This window comes from Pipistrellus hanaki (assembly GCF_964339955.1).
Source record: "Pipistrellus hanaki genome assembly, chromosome: 20".
In the NCBI taxonomy this organism is placed as follows: domain Eukaryota; kingdom Metazoa; phylum Chordata; class Mammalia; order Chiroptera; family Vespertilionidae; genus Pipistrellus; species Pipistrellus hanaki.
In genome coordinates, this window is record NC_140522.1 from 2,809,760 (window position 1) to 2,828,711 (window position 18,952).

Sequence of the window (18,952 nt, forward strand, 5' to 3'; positions counted from 1 at the left end):
AATCAAGGGCATGTGCCTTGGTTGCAGGCACATCCCCGGTAGGGGGTGTGCAGGAGGCAGCTGATGGATGATTCTCTCTCATCGAGGTTTCTAGCTCTCTCTCCCTCTCTCTCCCTCTCTGTAAAAAATCAATAAAATATATTTTTAAAAATAATAAGAAAAGATAAAAATAAAAACCACCACCAGTGACTGGCACAACCAGGGGAGGAGACTGATTGATGGTGAGCGCCGGGGGGCCCCGGCCTGCTGCCCGAGGCAGGTGTGGGTCCTCCGAACCCCAAACCCCTGGCTGGGCTGCTCGCCGGCCGCTGATTGCGACGCGCCCTCTGCAGGTGGCACATGGGGATGGATGGTGTCCGTGACCACACGTGGCCATGGCCGTGGCCGTGGCCAGGACGTTCATGCCGGTGCGGGGCCGGGACCCACCTGAGCCACTTGGTGCGGAGCCAGGCCCGGATGTCGTGCAGCGTGACGGGGCCGCACCAGAGGCCGCGCAGCTGGCCGTGGCTGCCCAGGTAGGAGGTGGTCAGCGGGGACACGTACATGGGGTAGCCCAGCGGCTGGTCGCAGGACGAGCAGATGAGGTTGCGCAGCACCTGCCGGTGGTTCTGGATGCTGCCGCGCTCCGGGTTGCGGTTCCGCAGGAAGATGAGCTCCTGCTGCTGCCCGGCCCACAGGCCCCGCACGCACTCCTTGTTCACCTGCGGGGGGCGGGCGGGAGGAGGGGGCAGCGGGTGGAGGGGGCCCGGCCTGGGCCCACCTGCAGCCAGAGCAGGGCTCTGGTCTGGTACCCAGGATGCACCGGTTTGGTACCCATGATGTACTGATTTGGTACCCAGGATGCACCAGTCTGGTACACATGATGCACCGGTTTGGTACCCGTGATGCACCGCTTTGATACCCATGATGCACCAGTCTGGTACCCATGATGCACCGGTTTGGTACCCATGATGCACCGGTTTGGCACCCATGATGCATCAGTTTGGTATTCATGATGCATTGGTTTGGTACCCATGATGCACCGCTTTGGCCAGAGCTGTCTGCCCAAGCACCATGGCAGGCCTGCCTGGGGGAGTGGCCAGTGGTTGGGAGCTTAGGCAAGGAAGAGCCCTTGAGAAGGAAGTGCTCGGGCCCAGGTGTAGTTCTGAGAGAAAGATCTGGAATTTCAGAGGATTAGGAAATCCCCTCCCCCACCCTCGTCTTAGAGCAGTGGTCGGTCGGCAAACTCATGAGTCCACAGAGCCAACTAGCAACAGGGCAACGATGGACGTGTCTTTGGAGAGCCACTTTTTTTTAAACGTAAACGTCTTCCACACAGACCCGCCCAGGCCGTGGTGTTTTGTGGAAGAGCCACACTCAAAGGGGCCAAAGAGCCACAGGCGGCTCGCGAGCCGCGGTTTGCCGACCACGGTCTTAGAGGAGGAGGGGGTAGGGGAGAGAGAAGCATCCACGATGAGAGAGAATCGTGGACCGGCTGCCTCCTGCACGCCCCCTACTGGGGATCCAGCCCACAACCCGGGCATGTGCCCTGACCGGGAATCGAACCCTCACCTCCTGGTTCCTACGTGGACGCTCAACCCCTGAGCCACACCCAGCCAGGCTTTAAAAACAAGTAGATGCCAGAACCAGTTTGGCTCAGTGGATAGAGCGTCGGTCTGCAGACTGAAAGGTCCCGGGTTCGATTCCGGTCAAGGGCATGGACCTTGGTTGCGGGCACATCCCCAGTGGGAGGTGTGCAGGAGGCAGCTGGTCGATGTTTCTCTCTCATGGATGTTTCTAACTCTCTATCCCTCTCCCTTCCTCTCTGTAAAAAAATCAATAAAATATATTTTAAAAAAACAACAAAAAAAACAAGCAGATGGCCTTCTACCAGGACTTGCCGAAGCCCTCGCCTGCGCACCGATCACCGGCGGTGGGAGCGGCCGCTCTGAGGCTCCGTCTGCTCAGACGTCCGTGCCAGCACCCCCACCCCCCAACCCCCACCGCTCGCACCCGGGCCCGGCCCGGGCCCCGCTCGGTACCTTGATCACCTTGAAGCTGAGGAAGCTCCGGTGCAGCATGATGACCTTGAACTCGTCGGCGCCGTCGTCCACCACGTGCCGCAGGGTCAGCAGCTCCGGCCGGTTGGCCAGCACCGCGCCCCGCCAGGCGGGGTCGCCCTCGTGGCAGATGACCACCGTGCGCTCGAAGGCCCGGATGGCCTCGAACAGGACAGCTGGGTCCTCGTACTCGTCCGGGCAGGTGAACTGGTCCTGGGGGGGGGCAGAGGGGAGAGGGGGGAGTGAGGACGGGGCCGAGGCTGGGGGACGTCCACTCCCAGGCCTCACCCCTGCTCTTTCTTCTTTTTATTTTAATATATTTTATTGATTTTTAAAAAAATATATTTTATTGATTTTTTTACAGAGAGAGGAAGGGAGATAAAGAGTTAGAAACATCGATGAGAGAGAATCATCGATCAGCCGCCTCCTGCACACCCCTTACTGGGGATGTGCCCGCAACCAAGGTCCATGCCCTCGACCGGAATTGAACCTGGGACCTTTCAGTCCGCAGGCCGACGCTCTATCCACTGAGCCAAACCGGTTTTAGCTATTTTTATTGATTTTTTACAGAGAGGAAGAGAGAGGGATAGAGAGTTAGAAACATCGATGAGAGAGAGACATCGACCAGCTGCCTCCTGCACGCCCCCCACTGGGGATGTGCCCGCAACCAAGGTCCATGCCCTTGGCCGGAAAGATCTGGAATGGGCCCTGACCGGTGTGGCTCAGTGGATAGAATATCGGCCTGCAGACTGAAAGGTCCCGGGTTCGATTCCGGTCAAGGGCATGGACCTTGGTTGCGGGCACATCCCCAGTAGGGGGGTGTGCAGGAGGCAGCTGATACATGCTTCTCTCTCACCGATGTTTCTAACTCTCTATCCCTCTCTCTTCCCCGCTGTAAAAACTCAATAAAATATATTTTAAAAATAAAAGAAGGGAGGGTGCTGACCTGGTGCAGCTTAAGGGCCATCCTGATGGCCGGGGCCACCACCCTCTGCAGCAGGTCCATGTCGGCAAACACCCACTCGTCCCGGGCAGCCAGCCGGAAGTCGCCCTTGAAGAGGGCGTGCAGGCCGTGCAGGAAGGAGTCCAGGCTGCAAGACAGGGTTTCTGAGGGCCAGTCCGTCCCTCAGAGCCGCGCCACGGTCACGTCCGAATGCGTCCCAGAGAAGAGGCAGAGCGGTGCTCACGCTGGGCTGCCAGGCCAGGCTAACCCGGTATTTTTTCCAAAGGTTTTCTCATTGGTTTGGAGAGCGAGAGGAAGGGAGAGGGAGAGAGGGAGAGAGAGAGAGAGAGAAACCTCGATGGGAGAGAGAGAAACATCCATCGCCTGCCTCCTGCAGGCCCCACACGGGGGATGGAGCCCGCAACCCGGGCCTGTGCCCTGACCGGGAAGCGAACCAGCCGCCCTTCTGTGCACAGGAGGGCGCTGCTCAGGGACCTTTCAGTCCTCAGGCAGACGCTCTGTCCACTGAGCCACACCGGTTTCGGCTGCTGGATCTCTTCACATGACACTTGGAAACCGTTTGAGCTCCGGAATCAGGTCTTTGCAAGCGCACCCACGCATTGAACTCTGGCCTATGAAACCCAGGGTGTGGCTGTTGGGGTGAGGCAGAGGTGGGGGTTCTGTACGGGAGTGAGGGGGCTCCAGCCTCTCTCACACGATGGGCCTCCCGCCCCCATCATCTACCCAGGAAGTCAGAGCCTCAGGGACGCGAACCCTGGCCTGGGGCAACGTGGACGATCGGTTACCGCCCCCTGAAGGTCACCCCTGCCCTGAGAACGCGGGGCGGGGCTTACAGGGGTGGGGTCCCCCGAAGGCGAGCCTGCCCCCCAGACCACTGCACGGCCCCCAGATCCAGCTCATCGCCGCGATCGGGCTGTCACAGAGTATTAGGAGCCGTTTGAAACCCCGCGATCCCGTCCAAACAGGGCTTGGAAGGCAGCCGGAACGCGCGGTGCTGAATCAGGGAAAATAAATAAAGCCGGGCTCAGCAAGGAACACCTGGGCCGGGGTCTCGCGGAGAGCGGGCTCTGGGGGAGCCGGGGGAAACCGCTTAGCTCAGCCTGCAGGAGCGCCCGGAGCCTCCGCGGCCTTCTGTGTGCCATTGGCACGGGAAGTCTGACACTTCTAGGAACCTTCGAGTCCGGGGAGATGCGGATCAGGGCCGGGGTGCTGGGACAGGAGCAGGGACCCCTGTGAATGCAAGGTCAGGGGCTCCGCGGTGCGGCAGGGGCTGGGGCTGAGGGACAGGGGACCTCCTTGTGGCTTCTGTTCTGCGAGAGGAGAGACTCCGGCTGTTTTCACGCCCAGAGAGCAGGGCCCGTAGGATAAGGTGACCAGACGTCCCGCTTTTTAACAATCTGCCCTGCATCCCGTGGCGTTTTTTAAAAAGTCCCGATTTTTTTGCCGAAACCAGTGTGGCTCCGTGGGTAGAGCGTCGGCCTGCGGACTGAAAGGTCCCGGGTTCGATTCCGGTCAAGGGCATGTGCCTTGGTTGCGGGCATAATATCCCCAGTACGGGGTGTGCAAGAGGCAGCTGATGGATGATGCTCTCTCATCGATGTTTCTAACTCTCTATCCCTCTCCCTTCCTCTCTGTAAAAAATCAATAAAATATATTTAAAAATAAAATAAAATAAAATGATTGAGAAGCCTGTGAAAGCAATGCTGGTGGCGGTCCAGCCCCCGCTCCCCCGCGTACCTGAGCGCCAGGCTGTGCGAGGCGGTGCCCAGCGCTCTCCTGCCCAGGATGCAGAGGGCGAAGGCCAGGGTCACCAGCGGAGAGTCCTCGTCGCTGTCCAGGGTCTGCGGGGCCTGAAGGAGCAGATCAGGGGATGTTACTTCCCGTCACCGCTGCCCGCGTGCGCCACAGCGCCACCTTGGGGCACAGGAGGGCCAGGCAGCCTCCCCCGTGCGGGGCCCTGGGCACCGCTTCCTGCCCAAAGTCCTTTCTTAGTGGCTGGCACACCAAGGGGACTCCAGGCGGGGAGAGGCTGGCAGGGTCCCCCATCGGAGCTACGGCCCCTGAGTCCTCCCCATGGCTAGCACTGACCAGAGGCCAGTGCTTTTTCCTCCTTTATTTTATTCGTCTACCAGAGAGGACGGGGGAGGGACCGGCTGTACAGTTTTCCTCGTTCACTTTTTTAAAAAAAAACAACTTAGTATTGATTTCAGAGAAGAAGGGAGAGGGAGAGAGAAACCTCAGTGATGAGAGAGAAGCATGGATCGGCTGCCTCCTGCACGCCCCTCACTGGGGATCGAGCCCACAACCCGGGCCTTGTGCCCCGACCGGGAATCGAACCCTGACCTCCTGGTTCCCAGGTCAATGCTCAACCACTGAGCCAAGCCAGCTGGTCAGTTTTCCTCTTTTTGTTTTTGTCTTTTGTGTGTGTGTTTTTTAAAATATGTTTTATTGATTTTTTTTTTTTTTTTTTTTTTTTTTTTTTGCAGAGAGGGAGAGAGAGTTAGAAACATCAGTCAGCTGCCTCCTGCACGCCCCCCACTGGGGATGTGCCCGCAACCAAGGTGCATGCCCTTGACCGGAATCGAACCTGGGACCCTTCAGTCTGCAGGCCGATGCTCTATCCACTGAGCCACACCTGGTTGGGCAGTTTTCCTGTATTTTTTTTTTTTCACTTATAGTCACGGCCCTAGTCGAGTCATGATCCCCCCTGCACACACACACACACACAGGCGCGCGCACACACACACACATACATACACACACATGCACGCACACACGCACATACACACGCGCGCGCACACGCACACGCACACGCACCTCCTGCACCCTCCCCGCGCAGTGCTGGATCCACTCCAGGTGCACGCTGCAGAAGCTGGCCCACACACACACACACACACGCACGCACGCACGCACATGCACACGCACACACGCACGCACACATACACACATGCGTACACACACGCGCGCGTGCTCACACACGCACACGCACCTCCTGCGCCCTCCGCGCGCAGTGCTGGATCCACTCGAGGTGCACGCTGCAGAAGCTGGCCCGCGTGACGCCCTGCAGGCAGGGCACGTAGTCCTCGTCGATGTGGGCGTGGAACACGCCGGGGTCGCGCTCGATGTGGTGCCACTTGGCGAAGGGCTGCAGCGCCGCGCGGAGGGCCGCGCTCCCCAGCCAGGCGGGCAGCTGGGGCGACGTGACCAGGTAGTAGACGATGCTCTGCGCGGAGAGAGGAGGCCGGCCTGAGCCCTCACCGCCGCCCCCCGGAGGCGGGACACGTGTCCGGGAAACTGGGGACACGCCACTGCCGTGTGGGTCCCGTGTTTCCTGCAGGGGTTAGTGGCCGAGCCCCCGGGGACGGTCCCTGCCTTCTCTGAGGGCCCCTGCGGGGAGGAGGGGGGACGGAGAGGAGGACAGGAGGTCACAGATGGACAAGGACCGCCTCTGAGGAGAAAGGACCGGCAGACCCTCCCCCAGGCCCTGCCACGCAGTGCTGGATGGGCTAAAACAGCAAAGCTGCCCCCGGCCGGCCTGGCTCCGTGGCTGAGCATAGACCTAGGAACCAGGAGGTCAGGGTTCGATTCCCGGTCAGGGCACAGGCCCAGGTTGCAGGCTCGATCCCCAGTGTGGGGCGTGCAGGAGGCAGCAGATCCATGATTCTCTCATCATTGATGCTTTTATCTCTCTCTTTCCCTCTCCCTTCCTCTCTGAAATCAATAAAAATATAATTTAAAAAAATAGATTGCCAAAACCGGTGTGGCTCAATGGATAAAACGTTGTCCTGCAGACGGAAGGGTCCCAGGTTCGATTCCGGTCAAGGGCATGTACCTTGGTTGCGGGCACATCCCCAGTGGGGGGTGTTCAGGAAGCAGCTGATCGATGTTTCTCTCCCATCGATGTTTCTAACTCTCTATCCCTCTCTTTCTCTCTGTAAAAAAATCAATAAAAATATATATATTTAAAAAAAATAGTCAATAAAATATATTTAATTAAAAAAAAAAATTAGGTCGGCTTCCAGTTACCAGCAAAGGAGGCTCTGTGGCCGCGGCCAGAGTGACCATGTCTCATCTGACAGTTACGGGGTACAGGGGGGGGGGAGTGTCTGTCCACACATCTGGCTCCAGCCCACATCTGGTCCCGCTCCCCCCTCCCCGTCGGTCCTCATCACACGCCCCCGACAGGAACAACAAACAAATCAGAGGGCGATCGTGCGGCCTTCCCCTCATTTCCCAGGAATCAAAACAACCTCCACGGGTGAAGTCAGACTAGTTAGCGAGGACTGGGACCCCCGGAGGTCAGAACGCCTTCCTGGAGCTCCGGCAGCATCCTGCAGCGAGGCCCCGGCCGTGGGCTCAGCTCTCCCCGGGCGAGGGGACAGGGACCGGGGACTGGAGAGGAGGGGACCGAGCCGGCTGGCTGCAAACCGTACCCCGTTTCCACTTCATATAGGCAGGCATTCCGTCCAGGACAAAAACGGGGTCCTTGTTATTCTCTGTACCGTTGGGTTTTTGGTTTTTGTTTTTTAAATAAACACAGGAGGCAGCCGATCCATGACGCTCTCTCATCATGGATGTTTCTCCCTCTCTCTCTCCCTCTCCCTTCCTCTCTGACATCAATAAAAATCTATTGAACAGCCGAAACCGGTGGTGGCTCAGTGGATAGAGCGTCGGCTTGCAAACTGAAGGGTCCTGGGTTTGATTCCGGTCAAGGGCATGGACCTGGGTTGCGGGCACATCCCCAGTAGGGGGTGTGCAGGAGGCAGCTGGTGGATGTTTCTCTCTCATCGATGTGTCTAGCTCTCTGTCCCTCTCTCTTCCTCTCTATAGAAAAATCAATAAAATATATTAAAAATATATATATCTTTTTTAATTTATTTTTTAAAATATATTTTATTGATTTTTTTTTTTTTTTTTTACAGAGAGGAAGAGAGAGGGACAGAGAGCTAGACACATCCATGAGAGAGAATCATCCATCAGCTGCCTCTTGCACAACCCCTACTGGGGATGTGCCCGTAACCAAGGTCCATGCCCTTGACCGGAATCAAACCTGGGACCCTTCAGTCTGCAGGCTGATGCTCCATCCACTGAGCCAAACCAGCTTTGGGGAAAAAAATTAATTAAAAAAAAAAATACACACACACACACACACACACACACACACACACACACACCGTATTTTCCGGCGTATAAGATGACTTTTGAAACGAAAAGAAGTCAACCGAAAATCGGGGGCAAAAGACCAAAATTGCACAAAAATTACCTGCAGATCTTGACGGCAAAGTAAGTCTTTTCTTTGAAGTGGGGGGCAGTCTTTTTTATTTATTTATTTATTTATTTTAATATATTTTATTGATTTTGTACAGAGAGGAAGGGAGAGAGATAGAGAGTTAGAAACATCGATGAGAGAGAGTCATCGATCAGCTGCCTCTTGCACACCCCCCACTGGGGATATGCCCGCAACCAAGGTACATGCCCTTGACCGGAATTGAACCCGGGACCTTTCAGTCCCCAAGCCAACGCTCTATCCATTGAGCCAAACCGGTCTCGGCGGGGGGCAGTCTTATACAGCGAATAGAGGCCTAAACCTATGTTTTCACTGTAAAACTAGGGGGTCGTCTTATACGCTGGAAAATACGGTGTGTGTGTGTGTGTGTGTGTGTGTGTTATTATTATTATTATTAATTATTATTATTATTATTTAATCTATTTAACAAAGAAGCGGACGGCCTGTTAGACCTGGCCAGGGCTGGCACGCGGGCTGTTCGCCGGCGGCGGGCCCCGGGCGGCCGGCCTGGGTGGCGGTGCCCCGGGTGGCGGGCCCCGGGTGTTGGTGCCCGGGTGGTGGCCCCGGGCGGCGGTGCCCGGCCGCGGGGGGCAGTACCTGCACGTAGAAGCGGACCAGCGCCCGGCGCAGGTCGAACACCTGCAGCATGGTGGCGGCGTTGTTGTCCAGCACGCGGTAGCCCTCCAGCACGTAGCGGGTGCGGGTGACCTCCCAGGTGAGCCAGCGCAGGTGGAAGGCGGTGTTGCAGGACAGCAGGTGCGGCAGGTGGCCCGGCTGGCAGCAGCAGCAGCCCCCGTCCTCCTCGGCGCCCTCCATGATGGCCTCCACCTCCCGCTGCTGGCAGTAGGTCCCTGGCGGGCGGCGGGCGGCGGGCGGGCGCCGGTTACACAGAGACGGGGGGAATGGGGCGGGGGGACAGGGATGGGGGCCTCTGCTGAGAAGGGACCTCACTCCTGCCTTTTTAAAAATTATTATTATTGATTTCAGGGAGGAAGGGAAAGGGGGAGAGAGATAGAAGCATCCATGATGAGAGAGAGCCGAAACCGGTGTGGCTCAGTGGATAGAGTATCGGGCTGCGGACTGAAGTGTCCCGGGTTCGATTCCGGTCAAGGTTATGTACCTTGGTTGCGGGTACATCCCCGGTGGGAGGTATGCAGGAGGCAGCTGATGGATGTCTCTCTCTCACTGATGTTTCTAACTCTCTATCCCTCTCTCTCTCTCTGTAAAAAATCAATAAACTATATATATATTTTTTAAAGTTTTATGCGATGACAACCCGAGGCACCGCCTCCCAGCAACACACAGCACGCACCCCGGGCGGCCCCCTCACCTCGGAACTCCAGCCCGCGCAGCTGGAAGGTGACCAGGCCGTTGGCGACCTCGATGAGGTGCACGAAGGCGTTGAGGTAGTCGGAGGCCAGGATGAAGCAGTCGCCCGAGCCGTAGTTGCCCCAGCGGCCGAGGGCCAGGTCCCCGCACAGCGACTCCTGCAGCGAGCGCGTCAGGTGCTCGTAGAAGATGGAGTTGAGGTTGTTGTCGTCACTCGCTGTGGACAGACAACGGGGCGGACACCGGTGAGCGCTTGTCCCCGGGGGCCCTGGCCCGGGAGGCAGAGCTGTCATGTGACCTGGGCTAATCGGACCTTCTTTTTTTTTTTTTTTTTTTTAATATATTTTATTGATTTTTTTACAGAGAGGAAGAGAGAGGGATAGAGAGTGAGAAACATCGATGAGAGAGAATCACCGATCAGCTGCCTCCTGCACACTCCCTACTGGGGATATGCCCGCAACCAAGGCACATGCCCTTGACCGGAATCGAACCCGGGACCCTTCAGTCTGCAGGCCGACGCTCTATCCACTGAGCCACACCGGTTTCGGCTCAATCGGACCTTCCTGATGCTTCGCCATCTCGGCGGAAGTGCTGGGACCCGCCTGTTTTCCCCTGGACACATGTTCTAGCCCCGTGGTCGGCAAACTCACTCGTCCACAGAGCCAAGTGTCCACAGCACAACGACGGACATGTCTCTGGAGAGCCACGTTTTTTAAACGTAACGTCTTCTGACACCACTTCTTCCACACAGACTCGCCCAGGCCGGGGCGTTCCGTGGAAGAGCCACCCTCCAGGGGCCAGAGAGCCCCATGCGGTTCAGGAGCCGCGGTTTGCCGACCCCGGTTCTAGGCCGTCTCAGCTACACAAGTGGACTGGATTCGAGTTCAATGCAGACCATCTACAGATCCGGGCCTCCCGCTGGGACCCCCGTCTGAGCTCCAGATCGGCGGTCACCAACCTTTCGGACCTCAGGGGCCACCCACTGGCGACCGCTGCTCCAGACCTCACACCCACGTGTCTACCCCTGCGTGTCTCAAATGCCTGCTGCTTCACCAACAATGAGTCCTTCGAGCCCACGCTGTGGCGTCTGTGTGTGATGTGTATCGCACAGAAACAAACAGGCCTGAATGAGCAGGGGCGTTCGCTGCCGAGTTAATGAATTCTGCGTAAGGACGGATTCACTCCCACACGCGATCGGTCCCCGTGCCCCGTCCGTCCACACAGCTCTCTCTCTCTACGTCGGCGTATCGACCAAGACACGCGTGGTCTCCACGGGGACTGCAAAGAGCAGTGCTTCATTTCCCGGTTGGGTCAGAGGGCTCCGTCCACAGGACAGAGTAAATCGTCTGAGTAACAGAGAAGGGGCCGAAGGTGGCATAGCTCAGTGGAAAGAGCGTCGGCCTGCGGACTGATGGGTCCCAGGTTTGATTCCCATCAAGGGCATGTGCCTTGGTTGTTGGCACATCCCCGATACAGGGAGTGTGAGGGAGGCAGCTGGTTGATGTCTCTCTCTCTCATCGATGTTTCTAGCTCTCTATCCCTCTCCCTTCCTCTCTGTAAAAAAATCAATAAGATAAATTTAAAGAGAGAGAGAGAGAGAGAGAGAGAGAGAGAGAGAGAGAGAGAGAGAAGGGAGGGGACGTCTCACCTGGGTCCCTCTCCATCTGGACGGCCAGCCTGGTGTTGGAGTTGTCCACGCGCCTGGTGCTGGAGGGGCCACAGAACAGGGGAGAGCCGCGGTGAGACCTCGCAGGCCGCAGGGCTGGTTTGCAGACGTGGCCAGCAGGCAGGGAACGCACGGGGTTGGGGGTGACATGCCCGTATGAGGGTGACGGCTCCAATCTGACAACGCTGCGGAGAGGGGTCCCAGGGAACAGAGAGAGGGGGACGTGCAAGAAACATGGGGAGCCCTGGCTGGTGTGGCTCAGTGGATAGAGCGTCAGCCTGCGGACTGAAGGGTCCCGGGTTCAATTCCGGTCAAGGACATGTACCTTGGCTGCCGGCACATCCCCAGTGGGGGGCGTGCAGGAGGCAGCTGATGGATGATTCTCTCTCATCCATGTTTCTAACTCTTTCTCCCTCTCCCTTCCTCTCTGTAAAAAAATCAATAAAATATATTAAAAGAGAAACACGCTGGGGAAAGACATGAAGAGTTCTCCGGGTTAGGGAGCACGGCCTTGTGCCTGATCCTGTGCAGTGCCGGATCCAACCAACAACAGCCAGCGCAGCCAAAACCGGTTTGGCTCCGTGGACAGAGAGTCGGCCTGCGGACTGAAGGGTCCCGGGTTCGATTCCGGTCAAGGGCATGTGCCTTGGCTGCCGGCACATCCCCAGTAGGGGGTGTGCAGGAGGCAGCTGATCGATGATTCTCTCTCATCGATATTTCTAACTCTGTATCCCTCTCCCTTCCTCTCTGTGGAAAATCAATAAAAACAAAACAAACAAACAAACAAAAAGAAAGCAAAGCCCATGGCCAGGGACCTCGCTTTTCCCCGGAGGGCGGTGGGGACAGCGAGGAACCCGGGCCGGGACCTGGCCGGCTCCAGCAAGCTGTGTTCCATCAGGAGCCCTAAGCCCCTGCCCCGGGGGCCCCGTGAGACACCTGCTCCCCGCCACGCCCCCCGCCCCCGCCCTCCAGCGGAGAGGCCCCCGAGGCGCCCGGCCTCACTTGTAGTCCTTCTCCCAGAACTTGACGGGCCGCACGTAGGACGTGATGAACAGCACGCTGCCCAGGAAGGGGCTCAGCGGCGTGGACAGGATGGACGTGACCGCCGTCTGGGCGAAGAGCAGGGCGGAGTCTGGGGGCTGGGCGTTAAGGCGGGCGGTCCTGCCTCTCTGCGTGGCTCTAGAGCACATGTGTCAAACACAAGGCCCGCGGGCCAAATCCAGCCCGCCAGGCCTTGCAATGTGGCCCGCACCGCGCTGTCATCACTGCACTCCGCTGTCAGTTTATGACATTGTCAGTTTATGACTGTTCAGTAAACCATTTGGCCCGCGATTTAGGCTGGATTTTAGATTTTGGCCCCTTCTCTGATTGAGTTCGACACCCCTACTCTAGAGTGTCGTGGGAGGTCCCGACAGGTTCACGGTCAGGCCGTCTCTCACCCGGGGGAGAGAGGAGGCAGCAGATCCGCGATTCTCTCACCACCGATGTTTCTCTCTCTCTCTCCCTTTTTCCCTCTCTGAAATCAATAATATATATATATATATATATATATATATATATATATATATATAAAATATATATTAAGCCGAAACCGGTTTGGCTCAGTGGTAGAGCGTCGGTCTGTGGACTGAAAGGTCCCGGGTTCAATTCCGGTCAAGGGCATGGACCTTGGTTGCGGGCACATCCCCGGTGGGGGGGTATGCAAGAGGCAACTGGTCGATGTTTCTCTCTCATCGATGTTTCTAGCTCTTTATCTCTCTCCCTTCCTCTCTGTAAAAAATCAATAAAATATATTTTAAAAAATAAAATAAAATATATATTAAAAATATGAGCTTACATCCAGGAACTGTGGGGGAAAATAGCAGCGGAGCCGAAACCGGTGTGGCTCAGTGGATGGAGCGTCGGCCTGCGGACTGAAAGGTCCCAGGTTCGATTCCGGTCAAGGGCACGCACCTTGGTTGCGGGCACATCCCCGGTGGGGGGTGTGCAGGAGGCAGCTGATGGATGTTTCTCTCTCATCGATGTTTCTAACTCTCTGTCCCTCTCTCTTCCTCTCTGTAAAAAAAGCAGTAAAATATATTTTTAAAAAAAGAACAGCAGCGGGAAGGATACGAGGGATTGCGAAGAGCTGCGCGAACACGTGGAAGGAGGAACCCCACGCCATCTGCCACGGGGCCACGTACGCCATGACGAACTGCAGCTTCTGGAGCAGGTCCCCGAGCTGAAATCCGAAGGCAGGGTCCTCAGAGGGGACGGCCGGGGTGCAGGGGCGTCAAGGTCATCGGAAGCATCAAGGTCATCGGAAGCACACACATGGGACAGGGCAGGTGGCTACTGCTGGCCTCTCGCTCTTACCTCCCCTGTCCTACATCCAGGCCCCCGCTAAGAGTGGGTTACATCGACCTAGGAACCAGGAGGTCACGGTTCGATTCCCGGTCAGGGCACAGGCCTGGGTTGTGGGCTCCATCCCCAGTGTGGGGCGTGCAGGGGTCAATCAATGACTCTCTCATATCAATGTTTCTAGCTCTCTCTCTCTCTCTCTTCCTCTTCTTTCTTCTCTTGGTGGGGGGTGAGACATGCACCGTGGGGCCCGGGGGGGGAGGGCCGTGGGGCCCGGGGGGAGGGCCGTGGGGCCCGGGGGGAGGGCCGTGGGCCCGGGGGAGGGCCGTGGGGCCCGGGGGGAGGGCCGTGGGGGCCCGGGGGGAGGGCCGTGGGGCCCGGGGGGAGGGCCGTGGGCCCCGGGGGAGGGCCGTGGGGCCCGGGGGGAGGGCCGTGGGCCCCGGGGGGAGGGCCGTGGGGCCCGGGGGGAGGGCCGTGGGGCCCGGGGGGAGGGCCGTGGGGCCCGGGGGGAGGGCCGTGGGGCCCGGGGGGGAGGGCCGTGGGGCCCGGGGGGAGGGCCGTGGGGCCGGGGCGGGGGGGGGGGGGGGGGGGAAGGGCGGTGGCCCCAGGGGAGGCCCGGACTCGCCTTGCTGCACAGGATGGAGGCCAGGAAGAAGTCCAGCAGGAAGCTGTCGCACAGCCCGCGGCAGTCGAAGTGGAAAACCAGGACGGCGAGGCCCAGCGGCGCGAACTGGCGGCCGGGGTGGCAGAAGGAGGCGCGCAGCAGCTTCATGCCGGCCGCCGTCAGCAGGAAGGTGTCCCAGCTGCGGGGGCGGGGGCGGGGGACGGCGAACCTCCAGCCCCTGCGCGCCCGCACCTGGTCCAGGGGACCGCCCGCCCCCGCTCTGAGCCCGCCCCTCCGCACTCACTGGGTGCCCCTCCCGCACTCACTGGGTGCCCTCCGCACTCACTGGGTGCCCCTCCCGCACTCACTGGGTGCCCCTCCGCACTCACTGGGTGCCCCTCCCGCACTCACTGGGTGCCCCTCCGCACTCACTGGGTGCCCAGCCAGCCCCTCCGCACTCACTGGGTGCCCTCCGCACTCACTGGGTGCCCAGCCAGCCCCTCCGCACTCACTGGGTGCCCTCCGCACTCACTGGGTGCCCTCCGCACTCACTGGGTGCCCCTCCGCACTCACTGGGTGCCCTCCGCACTCACTGGGTGCCCTCCGCACTCACTGGGTGCCCTCCGCACTCACTGGGTGCCCCTCCGCACTCACTGGGTGCCCTCCGCACTCACTGGGTGCCCTCCGCACTCACTGGGTGCCCAGCCGCCGCCGGTAGGTGCTGATGGCGAAGGCGTCGAGGGTGAGGGCGTTGAGGACGATGGCCGGGTGCAGGGCGTACCTCTCCAGGCTCTGCAGCCGCAGGTACAGCTGCTCGAACCACATCACCTGGGCGGCCTCTGCGGAGACACCCCGCCCCCCGGGGCGCCCGTCACCCATCTGTCTCCGGGCGCCTGGGACACCAGCAGTGCCCCCCCTTAATTCCGCCCGATAAGCAATACCCCCCCTTAATTCACCTTAATAAACAATACCCCCCCTTAATTCACCTTAATAAACAATACCCCCCCTTAATTCACCTTAATAAACAATACCCCCCTTAATTCACCTTAATAAACAATACCCCCCCTTAATTCACCTTAATAAACAATACCCCCCCTTAATTCCGCCCGATAAGCAATACCCCCCCTTAATTCACCTTAATAAACAATACCCCCCCTTAATTCCGCCCGATAAGCAATACCCCCCCTTAATTCACCTTAATAAACAATACCCCCTTAATTCACCTTAATAAACAATACCCCCCTTTAATTCACCTTAATAAACAATACCCCCCTTTAATTCCGCCCGATAAACAATACCCCCCCTTTAATTCACCTTAATAAACAATACCCCCCTTTAATTCACCTTAATAAACAATACCCCCCTTTAATTCAGCCTGATAAACAATACCCCTCCCCTTTAATTCCGCCTGATAAGCAATACCCCCCCCCTTTAATTCAGCCTGATAAACAATACCCCTCCCCTTTAATTCCGCCTGATAAGCAATTACCCCCTTCATCCCCTTTAATCCAAAAGCAGGAGCACAAAGCAGCCACACAACAGAGGCCCAGCAGATGCCTCCCGCTCTGGAGCCAGAGCTCAGGAAACATCCATTAAAAAAAAAAAAAGAAAATATATATATATATTATTGATTTTTTAAAGAGAGGAAGGGAGAGGGATAGAGAGTCAGAAACATCGATGAGAGAGAATCATCGACCAGCTGCCTCTTGCACACCCCCCACCGGGGATGTGCCCGCAACCAAGGCACATGCCCTTGACCGGAATCGAACCTGGGACCCTTCAGTCCGCAGGCCGACGGTTTGATTCCGGTCAAGGGCAGATGCTCGGGTTGTGGGCTCGATCCCCAGTGCGGGGGAGGGGGGGGAGGGGGGTGGCGCGGGGGGCCATGCAGGAGGCAGCCATTTCATGATCCTCTCTCATCATGGATATTCTCTCTCTCTTTCCCTCTTCCTTCCTCTCTGAATCAATAAAAAATAAATGAAATAAAATACATGGACAGAATCCTGTCCGTCATCTGTCACCAATTCAGAAACGCATGACCACCTCAGCCAGGTCGCTGCAAAAGGAACAGAAGCAGAAGCCACCCTCTCCCGCAGTGCTGGAGCAGCTCCCGGCCGTAGAGGCCCTGGGTCCCGGGGGTGGGCGTGTGGTGGGGGGGAGGGGGGTGCGATCGGACTGTCAGACGCCGGTCACGCTGACGTTCAGGACAAGATGCAGAAGCAGCCGCCGCCGCCTCCCTCTGGTCTGAGCCCCAGGGGCCAGGGCAGCGGGCTCCTCCCGCCAGGCCGCCCGCCCCGGCCTCACGGAGACACGCACTGTGTTCGGGGGGACACCCGAGGCCCAGGGGCACCGCCCGGCCCTGCCACTCACCCGTCACCTCCCGCTGCCCGTGCTCCCTGCCCCGGAGCACGGGGTGGGCCAGCCACATCCAGGGGTGGTGCTTGCGCAGCTGCGGGAGCAGGTAGTGGGCCACGAAGCCCACGGCGCCGGCCACGGCGAACAGCGCCAGGCCCAGGAAGGGCTGCGGGGCGGGGGGCGGGGCCGTGAGACGGGCCGCCCAGGGGGGCCAGGCCACCGGCCTCCCCGTCCCCCCTTCAAGCGCAGACACGAGCTGAATCCCGTGTGGCTCAGTGGATAGAGCGTCGGCCTGCGGACTGAAGGGTCCCAGGTTCGATTCCGGTCAAGGGCATGTGCCTTGGTTGCGGGCACATCCCCAGTGGGGTGTGTGCGGGAGGCAGCTGATGGATGTTTCTCTCTCATCGATGTTTCCGACTCTCTATCCCTCTCCCTTCCTCTCTGTAAAAAAATCAATAAAATCTATTAAAATAAATAAATAAGATAAGATAAAATGAAAAGATTGAAGAATAACAAAACTGCCTGGCTGGCGTGGCTCCGAGGCTGAGCATTGACCTAGGAACCGGGAGGTCCCGGGTTCGATTCCAGTTCCAGGGGCATGTACCTTGGTTGCTGGCACATCCCGTGTGGGAGGTGTGCAGGAGGCAGCTGATGGATGATTCTCTCTCATAGATGTTTCTAGCTCTCTCTCCCTCTCCCTTCCTCTCTGTAAAAAAAAAAAAAAATCAATAACATATATTTTAAAAAGAGAAATCCATGGAAAAACTGGGGTGAGGAATACCCACCCCCCAAAATAGAAGCCAAACCTCAGCCGGGACCCCCGCCCCCGGCCTAACATTCCCCTCAGGCCTCCCTCCGGCCCACCCGCCAGGGGAGCGGGCCCAGCGGGGGACACGCACCCGCAGGGACAGGAACACGGTGCTGGCGCTCACCGCGAAGGACAGGACGGCGGCCAGGCCGCACAGGAGCAGGTCCGAGCGCAGGACGGCCTTCTGCGGGGAGAGCGGCCGCGGGGTCCTGCCTCTGCGTTTCCCCGGCAACCCCGTCCCCGGGCCACTCCGGACCCCGACAAGCTTCCCGCCGGCCGCAGGCGCGGGGTGGACCCTCCAGGACCTCCCGCCGGGGGCATCGGGGAGACCGGGGCGGGGGACCGGGGGGAGGACCGGCTAACCAGGAGAGAAGGGGGGGGGTTCCCACGCGGGTCCGAGGTCCGAGGCTCACAGACACAGGCCCCCGCCGGCATTTCAACGGGCAAGAGGCACCGGCCTGGCCTCCATGTCCCTTTCCCCCGCCCCCCGCCCCGTCTGAGGTCAAGGTCAACCCCAGGGCAGGCTCTGCTCTCCCCAGGTTTTAACCTGGTAATTCCTTATTATCTTGGCAATTTTTTTAAATTTATTTTTTGGGAAGGACGTATCTGTATTTTATTCAGAGTTTTAGGGGTTTGTTTTGTTTTTGTTGGTTGGTTGGTTTGTTTGTGAATCCTCATCGGAGTGAATTTTCCTCCCAGGACGGCCCTGGCCCGGCCGTGCCAGGGCGCCTCCCAGCATGCCATGCGGTGCCCAGCTGTCGCCCCAGCAGCGGGGTCTCACCACCGAGTCCCGCATCTTCCCCGGGAGCGGGTCCTCGGCCGGCTCCGCGGGGTCCCCCGGGGAGCTCCTGGGGAACCATCGGCCCCGGATGAAGGACCTGGAGGGGGAGACACGCGCCTTTGGCTGGTGGAAACCTGTGGCCGTGGCCGTGGCCATAGCTGTGGCCGTGGCCGTGGCCTCCACGTGGACCCCACGCTCACAGACGGGCGCAGAGAGGGTCCAGGCTGAGGCGGGCGCTTCTCAGACGCTCGCCACGGGAACGGCTGGGCAGGCTCAGGCTGCGGGCTCTCCCCTCCCTGCACCTCCCCCCACCCCTGCACCCCTGCTCCACCCCTCCACCCCTGCACCCCTGCACCCCTGCTCCACCCCTCCACCCCTGCACCCCTGCACCACCCCTCCACCCCTCCCTCCTCCCCATACCCCTGCATCCCTCCTCCACCTCTCCACCCCTCCCTCCTCCCCATACCCCTGCACCCCTCCCCATCCTCGCACCCCTGCAGCCATGCACCCCTGCCTTGTGTGCTTTTCTCGGGAGCACAGAGGCGCTGGAACGTGTGCTGGCAGCTCAGGGGTTTCTGGCCAACCTGCCATCCCCCCTCCCCCCTGCCCACCTCGCCCAGGGGACGGCTAGGAAGAGTGCGACCCCCTGGCCCTGAGCCGCTGTCTCTGCTCCCTCCCCCCCTCCGCCCCCCGCCATGAGAGAGCAAGGCTGCAGGGACCCACGCGCAGTGTGTGTGTGTGTGTGTGTGTGTGTGTGACTCACAGGTGTGTGCATGTTA

At 59.0% G+C, this 18,952-nt stretch overlaps 1 protein-coding gene across 1 annotated transcript in view; it reads right to left on the minus strand.

Moving 5' to 3' along the window:
* PCNX2 (pecanex 2) overlaps positions 1-18,952 on the minus strand; it is a 40,927-nt gene that overhangs the window by 4,391 nt on the left and 17,584 nt on the right. The window contains exons 17-31 of the mRNA XM_084868648.1: positions 18,174-18,270; positions 17,484-17,576; positions 16,600-16,750; positions 14,924-15,068; positions 14,251-14,428; positions 13,398-13,506; positions 12,288-12,417; positions 11,268-11,326; positions 9,621-9,836; positions 8,888-9,141; positions 5,993-6,226; positions 4,741-4,853; positions 2,986-3,130; positions 2,022-2,252; positions 427-701 (exon numbers count right to left, since the gene is read on the minus strand). Coding sequence (XP_084724774.1) covers positions 427-701; positions 2,022-2,252; positions 2,986-3,130; positions 4,741-4,853; positions 5,993-6,226; positions 8,888-9,141; positions 9,621-9,836; positions 11,268-11,326; positions 12,288-12,417; positions 13,398-13,506; positions 14,251-14,428; positions 14,924-15,068; positions 16,600-16,750; positions 17,484-17,576; positions 18,174-18,270 — 2,430 coding nt within the window. The remainder of the gene's footprint in view (positions 1-426; positions 702-2,021; positions 2,253-2,985; positions 3,131-4,740; positions 4,854-5,992; positions 6,227-8,887; positions 9,142-9,620; positions 9,837-11,267; positions 11,327-12,287; positions 12,418-13,397; positions 13,507-14,250; positions 14,429-14,923; positions 15,069-16,599; positions 16,751-17,483; positions 17,577-18,173; positions 18,271-18,952) is intronic.